Source organism: Neopsephotus bourkii, unplaced genomic scaffold (genome assembly GCF_033783945.1).
Source record: "Neopsephotus bourkii isolate Nb327-2 ecotype Australia unplaced genomic scaffold, CSIRO-AGI_Nbou_v1 NB_1572, whole genome shotgun sequence".
NCBI lineage: Eukaryota > Metazoa > Chordata > Aves > Psittaciformes > Psittacidae > Neopsephotus > Neopsephotus bourkii.
Genome location: NW_026902048.1, coordinates 1,996,908 through 2,014,488, shown reverse-complemented (window position 1 = coordinate 2,014,488; position 17,581 = coordinate 1,996,908). Strand labels below are relative to the sequence as shown.

Sequence of the window (17,581 nt, the reverse complement as noted above, 5' to 3'; positions counted from 1 at the left end):
GATTCACAGATGAGAAAAAGGCTGTGGAGGGGGGGGACGCGGAGGGACGGGTCCTCCCCGCCGCCAGGCGGCGCTGCGCTGCGGGTGTAGCAGGTGGAGGCGGCAGCATGGCGCAGCCTTCTCCGTTCGGCGGGCGCTTCCCGCCGCCCTTCCGGGCCTTCCCGCCGCCCGTGGGGCCCTTCCCGCCGCCCGCCGCGGCCTTCCCCGGCCCCGCCGCCCGACCGGGGCCCTTCCTGCTGCCACCGCTGCCGCCGCCGGCCGGGCCCGAGGGCGAAGCGAGGCCGCGCTTCCCTCCGGCCGGCAGCCAGTTCTTCCCGGCGGCGCCGCCGTTCCCGCCGCGGCCGGTGGGTGAGGAGGAGGCGGCGCAGCGGCAGCAGGACGAACTATGGCTGTCGCAGTTCCTGGGCCGGCGCCAGGCCGCTCCCCCGCCGCCGCCCGCGGCCGCCAGCCCCAGCAGCGCCCGGGAGCTGGCGGTGGCGGCGCTGGGCCGGGTGGCGCGGCTGGCCGCGCTCTGCAGGGCCCTGCGGCAGCGGGAGGCCGAGGCCGACGAGGCGGGCTGGGCCCAGGTGCGGGAGGAGGCGGAGGCGGCGCGGCAGGAGCTGCGGGAGGTCGTGCGGCCCCTGAGGGAGCCCGGGTACCGGGAGGCGCTGCGGAGGAAGGTTGAGAGGGCGAGGAAGAGGAGGCAGCGGCTGCAGCGGAGGAAGCAGGAGGCCAGGGCGGCCAAGGAGGAGGAGAAGGCCCGGGCCGCAGAGCGGGAGGCCAAGATCGACCAGTGGAGAGCCAAGTGCATCCAGGAGGTGGAGGAGAAGAACCGGGTATGGCTCCGAGGGGGCTCATCCTCCTCCCCCAACTGTCCTCTGGCCTTACGGGGACTGCTGCGAGTCCCTCTGGGCTCCGGGCGCGGTGGTTGGAGCGGGGGGAGACCTGTTGGTCATGGGCTCACCGCAGGGCTGTGTCTGCCGGCCTCTGGATTTAGGTCTGCAGCTGGGTGCTGCATGGGTCCAGCGTGCTGAAGATGTGCGGTTTCCATGGCTTGTAGCCCTGTTTCTTCATTGAAAGCCTTGGGCTTTGCCACACTCTTGTTGTAGGCCTTCATAGTCAGAATTTAACTGGATTCTGAACTCTTGGTTGGGTGTGAAAGTCTGGTCCCAAGCCTGCCCTCACTGCTCACACAGTTTATGGTGGTCCGTACCATCCCTATAACCATAACCCTTGCCTGCTGGCTTCATGCTGCAAAGCTTGTTTGCAAGTGTTTCACTATTACCGGGAAGTAAAATGGCCTCAAAGGATTAAACCCCCCTCACTTTAGGCTTGCTGGGAAGTGCTGTTGGCACCTTTGTTTTGACTGATGGCTAAAGAGCTACCCCTGTGCTGGTGCTGGGTGGCACAGAGCAGCTCTCGGGAAAGGTTTTGTGTTCGGTCTGTGGCACATTAATGGTGTTCAGCTGCCAGGCTGTAGAATGAGGATGGTTTATGTCTATGGTTAGTGTTGTTCCTGACTTTGTGTGCTGAAAGGCTGGTTATCTGGCTTTGAGGATTCAATAGCCGTTTGGCCTGAATTTAGGAGTTGCTCAGTATTCTTTTGTTGTCTCTTAAAGTCTATCATGTTTTAGCTTTTTCATCAAAAGGCAAGGTTGGAGGGGTGATTTCACTTGTTTCACTTGCTATGGCTGCAAAGTCACTGGGATGATACTGTTATATCCAGTGATCTGTTTGAGAGTACCATTTCATTCTTGTCTGTGTGGGATGTTTGGGACATATCACACATCATGTCTGGTTTTCTTCTCTTTCACAGGAGCGAGAGCTTAAGGCTGCTGCAGACAGTGTCTTATCTGAAGTACGGAAGAAACAAGCAGACACCAAGAGGATGGTGGACATCCTGCGCGCATTGGAGAAGCTTCGGAAACTGAGGAAAGAGGCTGCTGCCAGGAAAGGTTAATGATGAGGTTTTTGCTAAGCTTCTAATTGCACACACAGGACATAAGCTGATGTGAGTGTCCTGTGCCAACTGGCAAGGTGCAGCTTGAAAAAGCTGTTCATTAGTGATTTTAGTTATGTTGTTATGCAAGAATAGTTGTGAACTGCTGAAACTTAAACAGGGCAAGTTTATGTATAAGGAAGAAGTTCTTTCCTGTCAGGGTGGTGAGGCACTGGAATGGGTGCCCAGGGAGGTTGTGAATGCTCCATCCCTGGCAGTGTTCAAGGCCAGGTTGGACAAAGCCTTGGGTGAGATGGTTCAGAGTGAGGTGTCCCTGCCCATGGCAGGGGGGTTGGAACTGGATGATCTCAAGGTGCTTTCCAACCCGAACTATTCTATGATTCTGTGAATTCAGTGGTTGTGTTCCTGTGTTTCCAAGCTCTTTCCCAGTAGAAGAATTATGCCAGTAAGATGGTTGTTAGCAAGGTTGGGCTCATGTTCCAGCTTCCTTCTCAAATCTGGTAAGAGAGCCGCTTCTGAATGTGGAAGTTCAAAATGAATTCTCTTTCTGTTCAGGTGTCTGTCCGCCCCCCTCGGCAGATGAAGCCTTTGAAACTCAGGTGGAGAGTCTCAAAACGTTGCTCAAGAATCGCACAGAGCTGTATGAAGCTGAGGAGAGAGCATTGAGAGTTATGCTGGAGGGAGAACAGGAAGAGGAAAGGAAGAGAGAGATGGAAAAGAAACAGAAGAAGGAAAGAGAAAAATTACTACAGCAGAAACTCGAAATGGATTCCAAGCTGTTTGGGGATCCAGGTAAATTCTGTCCAGCATGCTATACTTGACATGTTTTTTTCCCACTGCACCCCCACCCCATAGACACTGGGTTTAAAATGCAGGCAGAAAGGTAGTTAAAAAAGAAAGAAAGAAATCATCCACTGGAATAAAATACGGTCCAAGGAAAGGATGGGATAAACACAGTGTGCTGTTAACACATGTGGTGCTCCTCAGCATAGGCTGTGGTGTATTTCAAGACAATTTCATAATGCTTTGCAAGAAGAGGTTGTAGATTAAGCTAAAGTGAGACTAAACACAAGAGATTGAAGACTTCCAGCACCCAACAGATGCTTCAGTCTGGTGATTTGTTAAAGTGCGATTCCAGTAATCTGTAACGATTCAGTGGCCATATGTTCCCCTTGTTTAGAAGATGGAGACAGGAAAATACTGCTGGTTTACTTGCCTCTGACAGCTCTGGTGAGGAGACATGCAAAACATGTAACTAGTCCTTAACGTATTACACAGGGATTTCATTTAAAGTGGGAGCTGGGGAGTAGCAAATGAGCTGGCAAATCTGGGGCTTCCAGGACTTACTAGAATCAGTCTTTCTGGTTTAGTGAACAGTTCCTCTGTTTGTGTTTTAACAGCTGAATTTCCTCTAGCCCATCTACTGCAGCCCTTCCGAGACTATTACTTACAAGCTGAGCATTCTGTAGCAGCTCTAATCCAGATCAGGTAAAACCAAACCAAAATCTATTTTATTATGAAGGGTGGCAAGTTTTGTTTGTTAAGATTGTAAAATTTATGGTCCCATCCCTCCAGGTTGGAAGGGACTTGAGGATCATCTGGTCCAAGCTTTCTAGGCAAAGCGTGACCTCCACTAGATGTCCCAGCAGCCTGTCCAGCTGAGTCTTAAGTGTCCAACACTGGGGAGTCCACCACTTCCCTGGGGAGATTATTCCAACGGCTGGTTGTTCTCATGGCGCAAAACTTTCTTGTGTCCAGTTGGAATCTCCCCAGGAGTAACTTGTGCCCGTTACCCCATGTCTTTTCCATGTGACTCCATGTGAAAATGGAGTCTCCATCCTCTTTGTAGCCACCCTTTATAAATACTAGAACATGGGGATAAGGTCTCCCCTGAGCCTTCTTTTCTCTAGGCTGAGCACACCCAGCCTTTCCTCACATGGCAGGCTTCCCTGTCATGGAACAGTGTTCCATGTATTGATCCATACTGTGTGGGTATATGATAAATCTTATTACCAACCTCCTACCAGCCCTCCTCTGATCCAGTGCTCTCTCTGTTAAAGGCATGAATGGGATCAGTACTTGGTGCCAGCTGATCACCCTGAAGGAAGCAGCATCCCTCCAGGATGGGTTCTTCCGAGCCTCCCCACAAATGACACTTGGGCCACCGCTGTTCGATGACTCAGTAATAGATGATATTGGAGGAATGTTCCATTGTCATGGCACGTGCAGAGATGAGAGGGTCTGAAGAGGACGTGTCTCATCCTCTGTTTCAGTAGCTGGGTTCTGGAATGTCTTAAAGAATAGGAACTGGTTTTGCCACCTGACTCTGCTGGGAAATACCTGAGCAAGGCCAAAGCTGCTGGGCCTCTCGTGGTGTGGAATTACAATCCTGCTGCCAGTTTTTGCTAACGAATCTCAATAAAGAAACATTGCTGACAGGAGTATTTGTGCCAGTATTAACATCCTATTTTTAGTGGCTTTTATCTTTACAAGCCTAAGTCCAGATGATGGAATCTCCAGAAATAAAGACTTCAGGGGAAAAAAGAAATCATTAGAAAACATGTTTTTCTTCTTAAATAAAGCCTGTCAAGCTTCGCTGTCAAAACAGTTCCTGTATTTTTGTGTGTAGAAACCAACCCATTACAAGCTTAAACAAATGGTGAAGTACAAACAAGACAGGGCTTTTGAAGGTTGATTAAAGCAGTTGTTGACATTTTACTTTTGTGGACTAAAACTGGTACCACAGCATGGAAAGAATTCCTAGTCATGGTGAAATAGGTCAGAGAGCCATGTGAATATAGATGAATTCAGTGAACAAGCCTCCTGGAGAGCAAACAGTGAAATCTGGAGTCTAGCTCACAGTAATTGGTTTTGCCTATATGGCTATTCTTGTATAGGGACAGCTCATGTGTATAATATTTGATTTAAAAGTGCAGCTCTATTTTGTAAGTTGGGTTTTGTACAGAATAAATAGAGGAAAATGGAATTTATGTTTCCTTGTTCAAAGTGTTTTACCTCCAAGGGAGAGATCTGCTTTAGTACTCGGCATCAAATATGACTCCAGTGCTGGCAAATGGTTTGTGTGAAGGAACTTCTCCCTACAACAGGGTGACAGAGGCATCTGATTCCAAAGCCTTCCATGTCCTAGACAATTTGCAGGCTCTATAGGTTTGGGGCTTTGCTGGTCTATGCTTATTGTTGTGGCATTTTTCCAGAGCTGCAGTTGTTATTCTTGCTTAGGTCTAATATGTGGGCATGGATTTAATCTCTCCCTTACCTCTTTACATCACAACATTCATGGAGGAGGCAACATGCAGTTACCTAAATTCAATGCTTGGGCCATATGTATGTTGCTGATAGTTTTTTGGCATTGATTTCTGTTGATACAAGCACACAAACTATTTGGTTTTGATAGAGTTAGAATTAATCTGGGTGCAGAAGTTTGCAGTTCATGCTCTCGTGTATCACCAACCTACAGCACGACAACATCCAGCTGACAAGTCCTCGGGTGGCAGGGGTTCTGATTTGCCTGTCTGTTCATCCTCAAATCCCTAATGTCACCTCCAGCATCTCATTAATCCCAAACCTATGGCTGGGTCAGATCCTGGACCGTGTCACCTGATGGAAAAACAGCAGTTCAAGGAGTGTGAAAACAGTTGCAGAAGCAGCTCCTTCAGTTCAGGAAGCTCAGTGCCTGGATGATGCTCTGCTTAAACAGTTAGGCTCCTTATCCCAGCAGCGTGTCTGATGGGGCTAACCACTTAAGCTATGATAATCTTAAAACTGCCACAGTCAGATGCTTGCCTGCCACTGCAAGATGTAAGGAACTGAGCAGCAGATAAGCCAGCAGTAGAGGAGCAGCCCTGTTCTCCTGCCTGCAAGGAGAGCTCCATGACTTCAGCTGGAGGTAAGATAACTTCCTATTGCTAATACAAACAGGACTTGGAAACACCAGTGGATGGTGTGTGTTTAGATGTAACACAAACTTCCTGTGGTTTGTTCTACGTATTTGCTCTTGCCTAGTGACGTCTGCATTCAAATGTTTCATATTTTTAGTGAGGAAGATGTTGAAACCACAGATGGAAGAGGAATGTTGGAAATCTTAACTCGTAAAATCCATACAGACAGGGTATTCTTAAAAACCCCTTGTATATTCTGATGTATGATTCAGATCTGTTCAGTTTGATCTATTTTAACTATTTTCAAGTTGTAAAAACTATTACAGCACAGTCAAATAGAGGGGTTGGCTCTGAGTTTCTGAGACTCTTTGTTTGTTTGCCAGCCCGTGTCTTTGACGTGAAGGTGAGCAGGGCTGGCGTGGAGCACCTGAAGTCAGAACCTTCACAGGAGCTGCTTTATGCTGTAAGTTGGTGCTTGTGACTGACCCTCTTTTACTCTTGTCTAGTGCTGTGTTCATTGTCATCACTCCACACCTTAGGGTACTTCTGGTTTTGATATACAGTGGTTTTGGGAATTAACACTTGTAGGAGCTTTTCCTAAGGCACAGTATTTATGCAGTGAAAATCAATGAGATATGGTACCGTAACCTCTCTATCATGGCTTCAGACACATTCAGTACCCATCCCCATCCCTTAAAGTGGCATTTAAACCCAAGTAAAGCCATTCCAGGTGACGGACAATGAGATATTCCCTTTCCTTCACACCTTTGTGCCACACAGGTTTTAGGAGGAGCTGATTCACAGTGTGAACTGTAAGGAGGGGCTGCTCCTCTTGCAGGCAGGGGCTGCACAGCCATGCAGAGGAGCTGGAGCAAGCTGGAGGACAGTGGCTTTACTTACAGAGGTTTCCATCATTGTCTTTGTCAGTGCTGACGTGGATTGTAACTTACCCTGAGCCCTCTTAGGCTGGGGAGCAGATGGCCTGGCTCGGGGCAGGCTCACAGCACGTTGCCTGTGTCGCATGTGAGCAGCAGCACATGTGTGGGAGCCACAAAGCATGTTAAGGGGGGCTCTGCCTGCACACAGCCCTGGGTATTAAAGGCTCCTGGCGTAAGCAGCTGAATGCCAACTCTTGTAACTCTGATAAGAGCAACTGACTCGCACTGAGCAATTGTGCATGTTGCTGTTTGTGGTCTGGAAGCTGTTTGTTAGTCCTTTGCTAGCATAAGAAACTACTTTGAATGCCATTTCCCATGGTAGACCTTTGTTTTTGCAGTCAACAGGCAGCTTTTCCTCCCTTTCATATATTCATCTGCTTCTTTTCTATCCTCCTTGTCATAGAAGCCAATTGGTGAAACAATTGAAAACAACTGGTAAAAGCACTTAAGAGCCATCTCACCAAGTATTGAGTGTGTGTCTTGGGGATGACTGCTGAGACTTTGGGGTGAGCAGGCACAGGCAGCAGGTACCAGGACTCAGTGGAAGGGTGACCAGCTCTTGCCAGTACATAAAGGAAATCATTTTGCATGCTGTCATTGCTGGGAAGCTGGGGACTCAAAGTTTCATGCAGCAACTAATGGCTTTGTACTAAATTGAGACATTTATATAGAGCTAATGACTTCCTGCAGTAATATTTTCCATGCCACCACTTGCAGCTGATCAGAAATGTTTCTCTTTAGTGATCTAAAAAATTCACCACATTTACAATGAATAGATGGTTCTTAAAAGCTGATTGGGCTTTTACAATGGCTTCTTTGATACCCCCCTGACCCTGGAGCTTGCCTGTGCCCCAGCCTCCTGGCCTGGCTCAGGGTAAGATGCTGTGGCACTGTGGGGATGCCTTCACGCCAGCTCCCTGGGCTGGTCTGTGTGACAGCTTAGGAGCACGTGGCCATGTGTGTGAGCTCCATAAGCAAGGGTGTGTTCAGGTCACACAGACAAAGGAAACCTGCGGGCTGTCCTGTGTCCTCCTTGGCTGGGGTTTCTGCTTCTGCAACTGGGAAAAGTGCTCGGTCTGTCCCCAGCTTGGGAAAGGGACCATGAGATGGGCACTGGAGCGAGAGGCAGGAGGAATGGAAAGCACTGGTGGAAAACACTAAGGATCTCTTCCAAAGGAAGCTGAAAGTTGGTCAGGTCCTGCTGGCTCAAGCTCAGAATAGCAAAGGGTAGTTCAGACAGATCTTCCCAGTATCAGTAATGAAAGGCATTACACAGCACGGTTTTTACTCAGGTGGCAGCATCTTTAAGGGCTGTTTTATCATTGTCACTTGACACAGCTCACCCTTCTCTCCTTCCACCCAACTTAAAAGGCACGACCAGCACCTTCTGCAGTTGTGTTTCACCCCTTCCTCCAGCAGACAGTAGTCAGGCGGCAGTGATGAGCTACCTGGATGAGGTTCCCTTCCGCAAGGCCTGCAGCCTCGACGGGGACTCAGGGGGAGAAATCACTTTAATCACTGCTCCGGCCATCGAGGTCCCCGACTGCACCGACATCCTCATGAGCACCATGGTGAGTGGCCCCTGCTTGCCTCTGTGCCCAGATCTGCTCCTGGAGGGATGCTCAAAGGGATGCCAGTGGTGGTTTCCTTTCCTTGTGAAAGGAGGGAATCCTCTCCTCCTAATTGAGGTTCTGGTTTGCAGCAGGAGAGGGAGGAGGTGAGGATCGTTTGTGCTGGGTGGGAGTGAGGAAGGGGTTGGTTTGGGGTTGTTTTTTCTTAATCACATCCAAGCAGAAGGATCCCATTTATTAATAATATGTATTGAATATTTATTAATAAATATGACAGATACAAGCAGGCAACACTACCTGAGCTGCAGCATAGAATCACAGAATGGCTTGGGTTGGAAGGGACCTGAATGCTCATCTAGTTCCAGCCCCATCCTACAGGCAGGGACACCTTCCACTGGACCCATCCTATGGCACTTTGTGATCTTCCACATTGCTGAGTCCTAAACTGCTTTTGAATCTATGCCTGCTGCTGTAACAATATTGTGAGTGTTTAGCCTGAAGTAGTGTCACCCGTAGATGGGGTCAGTGCACTTCACGTGGGAAGGTGATCTGGATGATCCCAAACAGCCTCTGCTCATCCCTGGTGATGGGTGAACCAGTGGTAAACCTCTGGTAAACCTGGCTTTTCCCTACCTCAGTCTTGCTCATCCCTCCCTCCAAAATGACACATCCCAAATCCACAGGATGTGTTTAACATGAAGAGCCACCATGCTGTTCATTTTAATCAGCTTTTCCAAAGGGAATTTCCATGCACACGCTTTTTGCCACCTGCGTAAAGGCAGGTGATGATCTGCATCCCCATGGCCCATACACCATTCCATCTTACCCTGGGAAACCTCCAGCCCCGGGTGTTTGCCTGGTTGGTGCTGGTGTGATCACACTGGTGGCCTGGGCTGATCCTTCTGGAAGCATGTGGTGGTGTTTTCCTTGGGGAGGCTGGTTTGGATCCACAGCTAACAAGTGGCAGGGAGCAGTAAAAACAGCATTCCTGGGCTGTGAATGTACTTGCCTGCCCCTCCGGAGGAGACCTTGTTTGGAGAGCTCTGGGAGAGGCCAGGCTTGTTTGTCCCAGGAAAACCCTCTGATTTCAGTCTCAAACTCATATTTTAAGCTGGACTATGTGGACATGACAGCTCTGTCTGGGGACCAGCCGAGCCCCTGGCGCCATCGGAGATGCCCATGGCTTATCCTGCCTCTGCTCAAGGTGGCAGCTCCGGCCTTGCTGACTCCTGAGCCCCTGTGGTTGAGGTGGCTCTGTCAGGTGCCATGGGTGAGGTATACACATGAGCTCTGCCACTGTCCTTTAGCCTGTGGCTGGATGTGGTGCCCTTGCAGCTGTCTGACATCAGGATGCTCACATCTGTCTGCACCGTCTCCCTTTCCACAGTAGATGAATGACACAAAACCACCTCCAAGCATAAACTACTTGGTTCATGAAATCACTTCCAGGTACAGCTCAAAATAGTAATAACCTTGTAGCCAGACTCTTTTCAAGTATAAAATCGGGGATTCCCTGTAGCGATGAAGCTGGTGCTGCCCAAACCTATAGTCCCAGTGCTCAAGGAGCCAGTATGGGAAGGACGCAGCCCTTCAGGTTCCCTGGAGAAGGGCATGGGTTGCTCTGTCTGCCCGGTCTGCTCTCAGATGCCCTCACCACCCTCTTCTTGCTCTCCCCAGTATGACTTCTCGCTGGAAAGAAAAGTGCTTTACTGGGTCGAGGTGGCCTCTCAGCAGCAAACCTCCCGCCATCGGGTCACCTCTGAAGTCATCCCCACGGCTCCCCCGTGCTGGCTGCTGCTGGTGGACCCTGCTGACCGCTATGGTGGGAGAGCACGGGACGGGCCCGTGCGGCGCAGCATCAGCCTGAGCGCTGCTGACAGCAGCCATGGGCCTGCCAAGGGCAGAGGTGCCTTGACCGACACTGAGAGTGAGACCTGGTGCTCGGAGGAGGATGGGTACTCGGAGGATGATGAGTACTCCTCGACCTCCTGGGAAGAGAGCGACAAGGATGAGAAGAATTCCAGGAGGAGAAATGCTGGGAGAAGTGGGGCTCCACATCCTGGCTTTTACCAGACCAGACCAAAGACATCACCTGGTTTGCTGGAGCCCTCACCGGAGAGCAGCATCCACAGCACAGCCAGCGCGGTCCTGAGCAAGCAGAAGAGACCCATGGTGATCTTTAACAACATGAAGAATGAGCTGGAAGCGGCCAGGAGGAAGCTGGCTGCTTTGGTGCACCCTTTGAACAGAGCTGCTGTGCCACAGCCCCTGCCCCAGCATCCCCACACCAGCCGCGGCGTCAGGTTCAGGCCAGCCCTGGATGCGTCCCAGCCGGGGACCCTGGTGCCATCACCACCCATCACCATGCCGATCCCCCCCATCAAACGGCATAAACCCACAGTGCCGGTGAGGGGTTGTCTTCTGGTGCCCTTTGCTTGCTGCTTACACAGGAGGGAGGTGGAGGGCATCAAATTGCTCCCGTTTGCTGGGGTTTGGGCAGCAAAATGGAACTGAAATGGGGTTTGGGAACACTGAATCCATGAGAAATTGCTGGCAAGTTTTCATAAGAAGTGAAGGAAAGGGGTTTTTTCCCCCGGGTTTAAAGGGAAGGTTTCTGGGAGCACGTTTACTTGCTCTGTCCTAACCAAAATGCCCCTGGTTTTCCCAACGAGCAAGGTGTCTTATTTGATTTTCATGTGGAGCACTAAATAATACGAAGCTCAGTGAGGTTCCACATGCATCATGCTGGATGCTAAAGCCTTAACCCCAGCAAGCACATGTGTGTGCAGTGTCATTTCTGTAGATGGCTTTGTAACAGAGACTGAATCTTATCTGATAAACATCAAGGGCATAAATGGGGTGTTGGGAGCATCCTCCTACCTGGGCTGCTGCATTGCCTGTCTGCAGGCAGTGCTACCCCTTCCTTGTCCATCAAGGACAAGCGTGGCTTTTGTTGCTGGAGAGATGAGCAGGATTCCCAGGGAAAGGAAGTTGCTTTTTCTTGCTTTCTCCCATGAACCCTCTCAAGTGCTGTTTTCTCTGATCTGTATCTGTAGCTGAGCCTGGATTTAATTAAATCCAGTCTCCTTTGATGCCCAAGGGGGTTTGTTCCATGTATGGGAATTTTCCTCTTCTGGAGAGAACAAGGTAACTGCTGCCATTCAGAAGCATTGCTTCAGCCTGGGTTTCTTAATGAACTTCCATGAGCTGGAGCCAGAAGACCATGTGCTGTGTTTTCTCTTGCAGTCCCTCAGCCCCTACGCCTGCCTCCCCCCTGCCTCTGCGCCTGCACGACCCCTCAGCTCCTGCACATCCCAGCCGGATCCGGCCGCTGACCTGCTCTCAGCACTGAGCCAAGAGGAGCGAGACCTCATTGAGCCCGTGATAGCCTTGGGCTACCCCACCCACAAAGCCATCCTCACCCTCCAGAAGACTGGAAGGCAAAGCTTAAGTCAGGTTGGTGGAGCTGGCAGGAAGCAGAACGCTTTGGGAAGGAAACCCCTGGTTTTCATGGGGAAGGGATGGCGGTACCGCTTGGGGCTGGATGCTGACAGCCTTGGGTTTCCCACTTTGGTATTCTCCTCAGCTGGCAGGGTTTGCCATGGGATCACACATTTGCACTTGTGCTGTAACAAAAGGAGTTGCCCTCAGCTTTTCAGCAGCGTTATCTGCTCAATCTGCTGCGTGGAGCCTCGTGTCCTTTTGAAGTGCAGGTTTTGCCTCTGTATATGGAAACGTGTTGCACATAGTTTTTTCCCAGCTGTTAGATCCGTGTGATTATTGCCATGGCTCATCCTGTCAGCGGGATTGTGGGAATACCGCTGGGATTTCTCTGGGCTCTCTCCAAAACACAAGTTCTCTGCGTTGGAGCAAACCAGGGACTCCATGCAGGCATCGAGGCTGGGTCCTGGAGCTCTTTTCTTAAGGAACGTTCTATAATAACCTGGAATTTATTGTCCATAGTTAACACACAACCTCTTCCTACCCCTGCTATCCAAGTCCATCAGTGTGCAGCATCCCGATTCAAAGGTCTCTGCTTGTCCAGTGGTCCAGGTGGGCTTGGAGCATCCATGTCACGAGGGATGCCACTGGCTTGGCAGGTTCGGGGCTGGACCTGCCCATCCCAGTGGAGCTTTTAATAGGGCTTAATTATCCAAGTAGCTCTTGCAGAGAGAGAAGGGGCTTGGTCACAGCTTAGCAAGAGGGAAGTCCACCTGCTTGTCATGCCAGGGAGCAGGAGCAGAGGTGTGAGCAGGCACAGCACCGAGCAACCATCTCATGCTTCCCATTCTCCAGGGATCTGCCTGTGCTGTGTGGGCCAGCTCTAACCCATCTGGTTGATGCATGAAGCTGCTCTGTGATTGAGTCACTCTGCAGCTTCTGGCTCCTTCCTGAGTCAGCTCCGGCTCGACCAGGCCCTCACTGGTGTTTTAGGTGATGGTTGCTGCAAGCTGAGGAGGGAAGGGAATCTTTATTTCTTCAATGCATGAAGGTTTCATCCAGGGAGAGGGAGATGGGCAGAGCCGTGCAAAGGGATCTTGTAGCAACTGCTGGCTTCAGTAGCAAGAATCAGTGCATCTTAGTTAGGATGGAAATAGGCAGTCTGCTCCCTTCTGTACAAACACCGGGACTCCCATTCCTTGGAGAAGAGATAAATGCACCGAAATACAAGGTCTGCCTTATAGCCTGTACCTTCTTCACCATCAGTTCCCATCTTTCCCATTTATGCCCAATAGAGTCAAGATAAAGTGTAAAGCCGAGCCCTTCATGTGTCTCTTACAAGTGACAGCTACCAAACTAGGCTAAACCTTCCTGGGAGATGTTTCAGCTCAAGTCAAAAACAAGAGCTGTGGGCATCCTGGGCTGCATCAAAAGGAGCGTGACCAGCAGGTCAAAGGAGGGGATCCTGCCCCTTTACTCTGCTCTCGTGAGACCTCACCTGGGGCATTGTGTGCAGTTCTGGTGTCCTCAACATACAAAGGACATGGAACTGTTGGAACAAGTCCAGAGGAGGCCATGAGGATGATCAGGGGACTGGAGCACCTCCCATATGAAGACAGACTGAGAAAGTTGGGGGTGTTCAGCCTGGAGAAGAGAAGGCTGCGTGGAGACCTCAGAGCAGCCTTCCAGTATCTGAAGGGGGCCTATAGGGATGCTGGGGAGGGACTCTTCATTAGAGACTGCAGTGACAGGACAAGGGGTAATGGGTTAAAACTTAACCAGGGGAAGTTCAGATTGGATATAAGGAGGAAATTCTTTCCTGTGAGGGTGGTGAGGCACTGGAATGGGTGCCCAGGGAGGTTGTGAATGCTCCATCCCTGGCAGTGTTCAAGGCCAGGTTGCACGAAGCCTTGGGTGAGATGGTTTAGAGCGAGGTGTCCCTGCCCATGGCAGGGGGGTTGGAACTGGATGATCTTAAGGTCCTTTCCAACCCGAATTATTCTGTGATTCTTCATTGCTTGTTGGTGTCAGGCAGGGTTTCAGTGTGTGACGATGACAGCTTCAATCATTAAGTAGCACCAGATGGTAGCCCAGAACTGCTCAGTTCTGTTGCAGTATCAAGCTGGCAGAGCCCACCCTGGTGAAGAAGGCAGGTCTGCTGCCTAAAAGAGGCAATGCCTTCTCAGCCTTGGTGGAAGAACCTCTCTAAAAGGCTCAAGGAGCTGCCCCAACACACCAGGGGTTCATCATCTGGGATGCTGGGGCCAAGAGCTAAACCAAAAGTGCATCACAGGGGTGCCTGAATGTCTGAGTGTTCTAAGGAGCCTCTTTGAGAGCTACAAGGGGAGAAGGAGCTTCGAGAGGTTAGTGGTGCTTCCTCTTCCCCAGTGAGGGATGGGGCTGGTTCCAGACCCAGGGGTTAGCAGGTCATAGTGTTTAAAGCCTGGTTTTGTTTAGTCCTGAGGAGATACATATAGATACATATATATATAATGATAAAAGTCATGGAGCTGACAACAGCACCAGTTTCATGCTGGGTTTGAACAGGCTGCCAGCACTGTCTGTGCTCTGCCATGAGCGTGGCAAGTGGCTGTCCCTGCTGCAGTATGGCAATACAATGCAGCAGTGGTCTGGGTTTGTAGTTAGCAGGGTAACAAGGAAAGCAGAACCAGGTTAGGAATGCCATGAGGAGAGATTACCTTGATTTTGAGTTAAAAAGCTGCTCCTTAAGGCTGATGTTTCTTAAACTCCTGGCTCTGCTGCTCAGCCAAACCAGATCCACTCAGCATCTGAGGGACTTTTTGGCTTTTTCATATGTTTTATGGTCTTTTACTGAATCTTCCTCCTTGGCTATGCAGTGCTGGGGAGGGTGAGGTCTGTGCTGGTGGATCTGGGGAGATATGAATCAGCTTCTCCTTGCATTAAGACAGCACGGCTTCAGGGAGACCCAAGGGATGTTTTTATTCCCCCTGCTCTCGTATAGCTCATTTATTATTGTCTGTTCCATATGGTTTTGGACACTGAATGATTTTCGTGGTATTTAAAAGATACTGCTGGGAATAGTGCTGTCAGCACTCCAAGAACAGCGAGGAAAGCCAAAAATAACTGTTTGCTTTCAGTAATGACACACATGGGTCTCCCCTGGGGTGGGTTTTGTGCTTGGACCCTGGAGTGAACCCCTCGGCTGCCTGACCCATGGTGCATCAAAGGGATGCGGGGTTGGCTGAGGGCAGGCATCTCACAGGGACAGGTTCTGCTTCACCCTGCAGCCTGAGGCCATCGCTTTGTACCTCAGATGGGCCAGGTGTTTGGTTTGCTCCTCATCCTCCCTCCTGTTCCACCCTGGGAGAGGGGATGGACTGGGATGCTGTCTTCTCCCTGCTGACAGGGCCACACAGGCAGGATGGTGGCTCAGGTCCTCCCCATGAGTGTGCCCCGGGGAGGTTACAAGGTGGGCTCCTGAATGCAGTCGCTCCCTGCATCCACAAGGTTGGATTAACCTCACTTGTCTTCTTCTGCAGTTCCTGAGCTACCTGAGCGCCTGTGACCGGCTGCTGAAGCAGGGCTACGAGGAAGGGCAGGTGGAGGAGGCCATGGAAATGTTCCAGTACTCAGAGAAGAAGGTCAGAGTGGGGCAGCCCACCCCATTCATTCCTTTGTGCTGTGTGCTCCGGGCTCGCTTTTCCAGCGGGCTGCAAGCTCCTCTCCACCTCCACTGTCCCTCACACAGGCTCTGGGCAGGTCAGACCCATTGCCCTGCACCCGCAGCAGAGCCCCAGTGCAGCATCACCACAAGGGATCCCCAGGGAAGGACACAGGACACTCATTTCATTGCTCTTTTCCGTGCATCCTCTCACCCCACTGTGCAAGCATGATGCTCACTCAACCCCCAAGCAGAGAATCCCTCACTCTGAGCCCACCAGCACCCACGCTTGCACCCTCCCTGCTCCCCTTTTGCATTCACCCCCCAAAGAGAACCACCCTGGTGGCACAGCAGGGGTTGTCTTCATCATCAGGCTCCTCCTGGGGGTAATGAAGGGCCAGGAGGGGTAGAACTGCTTTGAAACAGGGGCTGGTGGTGACTGACAGGATGCTGATGGCACATAGGATCGCAATCACTGCTCTCTAGGGCACCTGGGGCTCGGTGTCAGGCAGGGGGTTATTTATTGAGGACATGGCTCTGGGTGATGTTGTGGTGCTGGGGCCCAGCTTGAGCAAGGGGGGAGCAGGAAAGATGAATTCCAGCTTGTGTTCCCTGCCTTTACCCGTCTCTCTAGCACAGACAAACACTTGCATGGAATTTCTGTTAAACCTTGCAAGGAATAAGCGAAGCCAGAGCCTGACTTCAGTAACTATTTCTGATTTCAAGAGCTGATGTAAAGGCACATTTTTAAACACTAGCAGTGGTATGTGTGCCCTCAGCCTGCTCTCAGTGTGCCCTTCACTGGTAATACAACCCAGCCAGACCGCATGGCTGCAGCCTCGTCACCCAGCCCTGTTTCAGCTCTTAACTATGGTAAATCCAGCCTTAAACCCCATGATAGCATCTCTCCTTCTCTTCCTCCTTCCTCCAGGCAGCTGAATTCTTGCGTCTGTTATCTCAGTTCAATGATATGGGTTTCCAGCAAAATGAAATCAAAGAAGTTCTTCTGCTTTGTGGGAATCAGAGGGAGAAGGCGTTGGAAGAGCTCGTGATGAAAGCCCAGTGACCTGCACCCTGGATCCCAGCCACAGCTCCCCTCAGTCTGGACCACGTAAGGACTCGGGTGGGTCAGCACACGTTTACCCTCCTGCTGCTCCATCCCACCCCAGCTCATGGGCACCAAAGCACTGGCTGGTGTCCAGTCCTGGTTTATGGACGTCCACCATAAGCGTGTGTGTCACTGCACTAAAGCAAAGGCTTTCTAACAGGAGTGCTTATCTCTTCACCCACACATCTCCCCCCGTGATCATCTCAGCTCTTCAGATCAGATGCAATAAGATCCAAACTGCCTTTGCCTTAGGTTTTGCAAAACCCAAAGCTCAGTTTTCTTCCTCCACCGGGGATGATGGGTGTCGTGTTTTCAACTGCAGTTCAATGTGGGTGCTTGAAAGGTTCTATAAACCAACAGAAGATGCAGCTCTCATAAAACCAGGGCTCCTGAAGAAGCGTTTGTTGGTCCTGGCTTGGCAAGAGTCTCATCCAACTTAGCTGTGGTTTGATATTGTAATTGATACCCAGTCTGATCACATCAGCTTCTCTTTTAAACCAAGAACTTGAGAAAAAGACACAATTCAATGAGTATACAGAAAGAAACCAGGCTGCCCTTGCTCTAGAAATACAGGAAGTTTCTCCAGCATGATGAGAAATGGCTTAGACAAGGGTTTGTGCTCAGGGAATTCCATAAAGTCAGAACAGAGAGACTGGGAACAGCTCGGCTGCCCTCGTGCTCTGCGGGAATCAGGAAAATTCAGGGATGCTTCCCTGATGCAGGCTCCAAATGAAGTTAAACACGAATGTCAGGATCAGGAAATCTGGATTCCCAAGGGAATTCCTGTATGCAGCTGAAGGATGGAAAACGGAAGATTCGGGTCACCTCATGGGATGTGTCTCTTGGCTTGGCACTGGAACAGTGGGCAGTGTTTTGACATTAAAGTAGATTGCTTTCCTGTGAATTAGATAGAGATGTAATAGCTTCGAGTAAAGATGGTTGGAGGGGTTCTTCTTGTGTCTCCTATGGGAATGCCAGCTGGCACATCCAAGTAGGGAAACCCTGAAGTAGTTGCATTAGTGCCATTTTTCCATTGTACCCT

General features: G+C 50.7%; 2 protein-coding genes across 2 annotated transcripts; both read left to right on the top strand.

Moving 5' to 3' along the window:
- Positions 1 to 92: 92 nt before the first annotated feature.
- On the top strand, positions 93 to 4,929 carry PDCD7 (programmed cell death 7). Its single transcript, XM_061371212.1, has 5 exons — positions 93 to 815; positions 1,796 to 1,934; positions 2,495 to 2,731; positions 3,340 to 3,427; positions 4,000 to 4,929. Exons 1-5 carry the CDS (start codon positions 108 to 110, stop codon positions 4,115 to 4,117), a joined length of 1,290 nt encoding a protein of 429 aa, XP_061227196.1. The 5' UTR covers positions 93 to 107; the 3' UTR covers positions 4,118 to 4,929.
- A 2,354-nt stretch (positions 4,930 to 7,283) lies between these two features.
- On the top strand, positions 7,284 to 16,587 carry UBAP1L (ubiquitin associated protein 1 like). Its single transcript, XM_061371208.1, has 6 exons — positions 7,284 to 7,303; positions 8,193 to 8,347; positions 10,025 to 10,753; positions 11,594 to 11,803; positions 15,310 to 15,411; positions 16,363 to 16,587. The coding sequence occupies exons 2-6, from the start codon at positions 8,216 to 8,218 to the stop codon at positions 16,495 to 16,497; spliced, it is 1,308 nt and encodes a 435-aa protein (XP_061227192.1). The 5' UTR covers positions 7,284 to 7,303; positions 8,193 to 8,215; the 3' UTR covers positions 16,498 to 16,587.
- The last annotated feature ends 994 nt before the right edge of the window (positions 16,588 to 17,581 follow it).

Excerpts from the sequence above, each read along its gene's own strand:
- PDCD7 (XM_061371212.1), top strand. The coding sequence starts at position 108 with ATGGCGCAGCCTTCTCCGTTCGGCGGGCGCTTCCCGCCGCCCTTCCGG. Across the intron at positions 816-1,795 it reads AGGTGGAGGAGAAGAACCGG|GAGCGAGAGCTTAAGGCTGC; the intron begins GTATGGCTCCGA and ends TCTCTTTCACAG. Across the intron at positions 1,935-2,494 it reads AGAGGCTGCTGCCAGGAAAG|GTGTCTGTCCGCCCCCCTCG; the intron begins GTTAATGATGAG and ends CTTTCTGTTCAG.
- UBAP1L (XM_061371208.1), top strand. The coding sequence starts at position 8,216 with ATGAGCTACCTGGATGAGGTTCCCTTCCGCAAGGCCTGCAGCCTCGAC. Across the intron at positions 8,348-10,024 it reads ACATCCTCATGAGCACCATG|TATGACTTCTCGCTGGAAAG; the intron begins GTGAGTGGCCCC and ends TGCTCTCCCCAG. Across the intron at positions 11,804-15,309 it reads GAAGGCAAAGCTTAAGTCAG|TTCCTGAGCTACCTGAGCGC; the intron begins GTTGGTGGAGCT and ends CTTCTTCTGCAG.